At 38.9% G+C, this 7,500-nt stretch overlaps 1 protein-coding gene across 6 annotated transcripts in view; it reads right to left on the bottom strand.

The window, feature by feature from the left end:
• LOC123508140 (anoctamin-1-like) overlaps positions 1-7,500 on the bottom strand; it is a 30,163-nt gene that overhangs the window by 10,753 nt on the left and 11,910 nt on the right. For all 6 annotated transcript variants that reach the window (XM_045261658.1, XM_045261660.1, XM_045261659.1 and 3 more), the window contains 7 exons: positions 6,562-6,722; positions 5,257-5,509; positions 4,062-4,306; positions 3,183-3,346; positions 2,403-2,635; positions 1,352-1,516; positions 1-78 (listed from right to left, as the gene is read on the bottom strand). The exon at positions 1-78 is cut by the window's left edge and continues 126 nt beyond it. In XM_045261658.1, coding sequence (XP_045117593.1) covers positions 1-78; positions 1,352-1,516; positions 2,403-2,635; positions 3,183-3,346; positions 4,062-4,306; positions 5,257-5,509; positions 6,562-6,722 — 1,299 coding nt within the window. The remainder of the gene's footprint in view (positions 79-1,351; positions 1,517-2,402; positions 2,636-3,182; positions 3,347-4,061; positions 4,307-5,256; positions 5,510-6,561; positions 6,723-7,500) is intronic.

The raw sequence follows: 7,500 nt of genomic DNA, 5'->3' as shown, positions 1-7,500 counted from the left end.
TGTCAGGCTGTCATCAAATTCTGTCTGTGTCCTCTGCAGTTCAAGTTCCGTTAGACGTTCTGCCAGCCGTGCGTACAGCTGTTGAGAGAGAGAGAGAGAGAGAGAGAGAGAGAGAGAGAGAGAGAGAGAGAGAGAGAGAGAGAGAGAGAGAGAGAGAGAGAGAGAGAGAGAGAGAGAGAGAGAGAGAGAGAGAGAGAGAGAGAGAGAATTTTTGGGGGTAATATTAATGTTAGTTTGTGGTGTTATTGTATTTTCTTTGTGTTTAATGTGGTAACATGTGTCTTTTTGTAGTGTATTTTGTGGTGTTCTTCAGGTGGTTTGTGTGTCTTTTGGTGTGTTTGTTTTTCAAGATTTTATTTATTTTTTTTTCAATTTATTATTTTTTTGTGTGTGTTTTCTTGTTCCTTAGTATTTTAAGGTTATTGATTAATGTTTTTTTTATCATTTTTGTGTATTATTTTCTTTTCTCTTTTTTTTTATGAAATATTTTTGTGATACTCTTGAAGTTTCAGTATTATTCAATTTTTTTTGGTTAATTTTGAGTTTATGGAAGTATTTCTGCATATCTCTTTTATTTTCATTTTTTATTTCAGTATCTTTTTGGTATTTCATGATATTTTCTACTATATTTTCTGGGTACCCTCAATATTTCATGGCTTTTGAGAAAGTTAACATATTTCTAGATATCCTTCACCTTTAGCATGTGTCTGAAATCTCAAGAAAATTATCAAGAACTAAGAGAAAGACACCTCATCTTGTTAAATATCATAATGCAGACTTCTTGATAATTCAAGCATTTTTAGTTAACAAATTTCTTGATATCCTTTACCTTTAACCGAGATACATTTTTACCTTGAGTTTTGGGTGTGATCAGGCAAATTTATTTACATTAAGAAGGGTTCATGAAGACCAAAATATTAATGGCCAGTCTTCATTATTTCAATCCCTACACAAGTTTCTGAAGATGTATTAAATCGCCAAATAGTAACAAGAATAGATATCAAAACATGTCGCATATTTATTTTGAGTTTTGTGCACAATTAGACCATTTCATTGACATTAGCAAGATTCTATGAAGATCACAATATCAATGGCCACAGTCTTCACTATTCTCTTGCAGTTTTCTGAAGCTGTGTAAAATCACCAAATAGTAAGTAGAATAAATATGAAAATGGAGGTCACAAGATTAATGGCCACAGTCTTCACTATTCTAATCCCCTTGCAGTTTTCTGAAGCTGTATAAAATCACCAAACAGTAACCGGAATATGAAAACACATCCTGGTATTGAAGGGGTTAGGATATGACCAAATCCCAAGAAAACCACTACAAACAATGAGAAAGAAGCCTCACCTGGTTGAATATCATGATGCAGACCAAATTGATGCAGGCAGCAGTTGTTGAGGTGAAGATGAGAGCATAGGAGGTGAGCACACTCTCCCCGTGGATGCTGAGAGCTGCCAACACTGACATGCGGTACAGAATGACTCCCAGAACAGCTGCCAGTGCCATTGTCACCTGTACAAGTAGAGATAGTGAGTGTTTGTAGGTGTAGAGAGTGGGCTTTTTAGTTTAATTGTTGTCCTTGGCCAGTTTTTACCACTTACATAAAAAGAAGAAGAAAAAAAAGTGATGGTTGTTGTGGTGGTAGAGGTGGTACATACTCAATAAACATGCCTAAAATATACCATGAAAAATATTATTCTATGCCAAAATAAAAACCATAACTTTGTAAAATTATCTTAAAAACAGCAACACATTCCTTAATAAACTCAGAACACAGCTAAACACTCCATGACATCCCAAAACACTGCTATACACTCCATGACATCCCAAAACACTGCTATACACTCCATGACATCCCATAACACTGCTATACACTGCCACACATCCCAAAACACTGCTATACACTGCCACACATCCCAAAACACTCCTATACACTCCATGACATCCCAAAACACTGCTATACACTGCCGCACATTCCAAAACACTGCTATACACTGCTGCACATCCAAAAACACTGGTACACTCCTAAGCATCCCTAAAACACTGACATATCCTCCAAACACACTTAAAAACATTGCCAAACCTTCCCAAAAACTTCAGAAAACATTGTTATATCCTCCCAAACACTCACACAAACCAATGTTACTCTCAAAGCACTCTAAAAAGCCCTAAACAAGCCAAAACTTTTCCAAACACACCCTATGAACTACAAACACATCCCAAAAACACGGCTATAGCCTCCAGCCACAAGTAAAACAATTCTGGAGACCCAAAGCATTACCAAGAACACTGCTAAATCCCTTAAAAACATAACAGCTGCCATACATCCCTAAAAGACCAGAAAGACTGCCACATACACTCAAACACTCCCACAACACCTAATTTAACCTCCACATACCAGTAGGAACACAGTGGACAAGGAGAGAATGACCCCAGGGAAGCGCATTCTCCAGAAGGGTGGACGTGGCTCAACAGTTTTTGTGACAATGTTGACGGTTTTCTTCTTGATGTGTGCCAGCCGGGCCAAGTACTGAGGCCTGGGGTGCTCCTCCTGGATGTCAAAGCCTGTCAGGTCCCAACGGTGTGAGATTTCTGCTGAATATCGCTTCCACATCTCCAGAAAGAGTGCAGCTGTGCATGGGAGAATCTATATTAGTAGGAGAAGTGGAAGAATGTTAACCACTTCAATACCAGGACACATTTTTACCTTAAGATTTGAGTACTATTAGATAATTTCATTTACATTAAGAACAGTCTATGGAGGTTAGAAGATTAATGGTCAAAGTCTTCACTATTTCAATTCCCCATGTGAGTTTCTAAAGCTGTATAAAATTACCAAATAGTAATCAGAATGAATATGGAAATGCATCATGGTGCTCAAGGGGTTAAGAGAACAATAAATGATAAGTAAACTCTGGAACTCCATACCTGCCTCTGTATTTCCATCTTCCTATGACAAACTCATTCAAGAGAGAGAGGTTTCAAGATATTTACCTCATTCTTTTGGCTAACGCTTTCAGACCTGCTTGGGGACCTGCATCTAAGTGGCCCTATTTGATGCTTTGGCCAGATTTCCCCTCTTACATAAAACAAAAAAGTAATAGTAATAATTCTTAGATTTCTAGGAATGGGAAGCACAGTTATGGGGATCATTTGTGTCTTATCCACCACTACTTACCCCAGAGTGACATGAAGGCAGTGAAGAAGATAGTAGATGGGTTGTCCACGAGATAGGTGAACTTTGCATGAAAACACGTCTCGCGTAAGTCCCAGAAATCACAGAATTTATCACATAGTGGACACATTGTTGTCATATTGTTGTGTTCGTGGCAAATGTCATTACTGTGGGAGAGACAGAGTGAGATTTAGCTGTCAATGTTCAAAATATCTTGTCTTTTTATATTTATTTAGGGTGTTTGATATGTGCAGTAATAGTTTTTTATTCTAGTGTGTTTAGCAATGGTTTTGGTGTGTTTTTGTGGGTTTAGTTGTGCTTTTAGATGTTTAGGTGTGTGTGTCAATGTTTTAGAAGTGTTTGTATTTATGTACCAGTGCTTTTCTGGTGTTTTTGGTGTATTTGGGTGTACATAAGAACATAAGAAAAGAAGGAAGCTGCAAGTGGCTGCCAGGCCTATACAAGGCAGTCCCTGTGTCTAAACATACAGAAAAACATCCAGAATCACACACTGAAACACATACATCACAGCATAGACTGAAACACACATCCAAACACAGTGAAACACAAACGTACATCCAAACACATACTGAAACGCATACATACATCCAAACACACTGTAAAACACAAACATCCAAACACACTGAAACACACACATCCAAACACACTGAAACACACAACACACTGAAACACACACATCCAAACACACTGAAACACACACATCACAAAATGCACAAAGCAGAAAGTGTGCACAAATTAAAAGAAAATTTACATAAATATAGATAAGGAGACAGGTCGCTATGAACCCAACTCGAACCCTGTAACATACAACTAGGTAAATACAACTAGTTGAATACAACTAGTGAATACACTGAAACACACCTTGGCGCATGTTCTGAAATTGTGCTAACAGCGTAGATGAAGCAGAATATCCCCACAATTGAGGCAGGGATGAGCATGTAGGTGTAGAAACCCAGCCAGGCAAAGTACAGTCCTATCTTGACCCCAAAGTAGTCCTTGATGTGGTCTAATGGCTGGTACTTGTAGAACTTCCTCAGGCTGGCCCAGTTCTCCCGCAGAAGTGCCCTTTGATTTGTGGTGGTGCTTGTGTTAGAGTGCAGGTCACCCTATTGAAAGAGTTTTAAGATTAGTAGTGTTGTAATTCTACCTCCTACTTGGTACACCTGTCCTTATTCACTATGAGACTATTTGTTCTGTATGCAGTGGTGCCTTGTATCAGAGTGCAAGTCACCCTTTTGAATGAGACAGTTTTAAGTTTAGTAGTGTCATAATTTAACCTGCTATTTGGTACACCTTTCCTTATTTTACTAAGACTATTAATTTTTGTTCTGTGTTTTAGTGGTGCTGGCTATTAGTGTACAAGTCACCCTACTGAATGAGACATGGTTAAAAGATTAGTAGTGTAATATGATCTGCTATTTGTTACACCTTTTCTTAATAACTAAGCGACTATTTGTTTTTCAGTCACTTGTGATCTTTTAACCTCTTCAGTATCATGACATGTTTTCATACTAATTTTGTTTATTATATGGTAATTTTATACAGCTTCATGAACTTATGTGAAGATTAAAACAGTAAACACCCTGTGCATTAATCTTCTGACTTCCACAGATCCTTCCTAATGTAAATAAAATTGTCTCATCATAACCAAAACCCATGGTAAAAATGCATCCTAGTGCTGAAGGAGGTTAAACTAGGTAGAAACTGCAAAATCTATTCTTTATCATCCAGTTCTTTCTTGTGTATGCTCATAAAGATTACCTGGTCTTACTCTTGTTGTTGTTCTTATTGCAGAGAAAGTGTTAGTTTTGTTATTCACTACAGGTAAATATATTCCCCAAAACACCTCAATACCATCTAAAAATACCTAAAAGAAAAGCTACACATCCTCAAATACCTTTATAACTCCAGTAACACTAATATATACAACCAATTGCACAAAGAAACACTGCTTTACTCAACCCACAACCACAAAAACACTGCTAAACACTCCCAAACACCTCAGAATCTTGCCTAACTTAATCTACCACACACACACACACACATACAAACGTACATCATGCAAAGGATAGGCTGCAAGATAAGCTCCTTCTGCCAACAACTTCTCAATTCCAAACTCAAATGTTTCTGTTTCAGTTCCATGTATTGCTCTCCCTTCTTCTCCACCTCTTCCTCTGCCTCCCGTCTTCACATCTTCCTCTTCCTCCTTATCCTCTTCTTCCCTGCCACCATATCTCTTTCGGCGGAGGATGAAGTCGATAATTCTCGCTCGCACGGATGGACGGAAGAACTCAGGTGTCACTTCAAATCTTCCAGGAAAAAAAGAGAACAGTTTACATAAAAATTGCTGGAACAAAATAAGAGGAGAGAAATTGGAATGAAACAACAGTCTAACCTTTCCATAGCTATTTGGTACATTTCTCCCTAACTACTAACTCCAAAGCACTGCCACACACTCCAAAAGAACTTAAAAACACTGCCACACACCCACATATCCCCAAAACAACTGAAAAACTCTGCCAAACACTCCAAAAGAACTTTAAAAATTGCTACATATCCACACACCCCAAAATATTGCCACACACCCCAAAAATACTCCCACACATCCCCAAAACTGTCATAAAAACACTGCCACATATCCACATACCCCAAAACACCTGAAAACCTTTGCCACACATTCCAAAGTAACTTAAAGAGACTGCCACACATCTACACACCCTCAAACATTGCCACACACCCCAAAAACACTCCCACACATCCCCCAAAACTGCCACACACATCCCCAAACTCCAAAACACAACTCTACACCCTGAAAAACATTATCCCATTCACCAACAAATAAAAAGAGCAAATCACACCATCAAAACACAGCTACACACCTCTTAACATCCCAAAAAACACTGGTACACACCCAAACACCCTGAAAACACTGCCAAAATATTAAACACAGCTATAAATGCATCCCAAATACCTACAAACATTTCTAAACATCTGTAAACACTTAAATAGTCCTTATCTCTGGCATAACATCCCCAAAAAACACTGGTACACACTCCCAATCACCCTGAAAACACTGCCACAATATCAAACACAGCTTCAAATGCATCTCAAACACCTGGAAACACTTCATTAGTCCTTATCCTGCCAAAATATTAAACACAGCTATAAATGCATCCCAAATACCTACAAACATTTCTAAACATCTGTAAACACTTAAATAGTCCTTATTCTGGCATAACATCCCCAAAACACTGACACAACAAACACCCTGAAAACACTGCCAATATCAAACACAGCTACAAATGCATCCCAAACACCTAGAAATACTTACAAACACTCACAAACACCTTCAAACACTCACAAATAGTCCTTATCCCTAGCGTAAACAGCTGTGAAGTTTCGGTTCCTTGGTGGGAAGACAGACGGGTCCAGACGCACAAAGTTGAACACACGACTCACACAATCTGTCATGTCCTGGAAAACTGCTGGGGGGGTGAACTCAAGTGCTGGAAGTCCTGGAAACTGTTCATGGATGGGGGGTGTGGTTGGCAGGTTTGGATAAGTTGGGATGAGTTGTTGTGTTTTTGGGGGTGTTTAAGGGTGTTGGGTGGTGTTTTGGGGTGTTTGGATGGTGTTTTGGGGTGTTTGGATGGTGTTTTGAGTGTTTGGGTAGTGTTTTGGGGTGTTTGAGTGTGTTTTGAGATGTTTGGGTGGTGTTTTTGAGTGTTTAGGTGTGTTGTGTTGTTTTGGGGGGTGTTTGAGTGTGTTGGGTAGTGTTTTGGGGTGTTTGAGTATATTTTGGGGTGTTTGGGTGGTGTTTTGGGGTGTTTGGGTGTATTGTATGGTGTTTGGGTGTATGTTGGGTAGTGTTTGTAATGTTTTTGAGGTGTTCAGGTGAGTGTATCAGGGTTTTTAATGTGTTTGTGTGTGTGTGTGTGTGTAGCGGCATTTTAGTAAGGAGGAGGAGGAGGAGGAGGAGGAGGAGGAGGAGGAGGAGGAGGAGGAGGAGGAGGAGGAGGAGGAGGAGGAAGAGGAGGAAGAGGAGGAAGAGGAGGAAGAGGAGGAGGAGGAGGAGGAGGACAGAGAGGAAAAAGGAGGGACAGGATAAACCAGATTAGTAATAGTAACAATGACAATAGTAATAATAATAACAATAAGAACATCAATAATAACAAGGACAATAACTCGGGACATTTCTTACTACAACTTGCCTTTAAAAGAGTGCAAGTCAAGATGCACAAAATGAAATATTAATTGTAGAAATCGAAAATAATATTAATAAGAAAAAAAAGAGAAACAA

Source organism: Portunus trituberculatus, chromosome 24, assembly GCF_017591435.1.
Source record: "Portunus trituberculatus isolate SZX2019 chromosome 24, ASM1759143v1, whole genome shotgun sequence".
In the NCBI taxonomy this organism is placed as follows: domain Eukaryota; kingdom Metazoa; phylum Arthropoda; class Malacostraca; order Decapoda; family Portunidae; genus Portunus; species Portunus trituberculatus.
The sequence above is the reverse complement of the archived record's forward strand: the minus strand, read 5'-3'. Positions and strand labels throughout refer to the sequence as shown.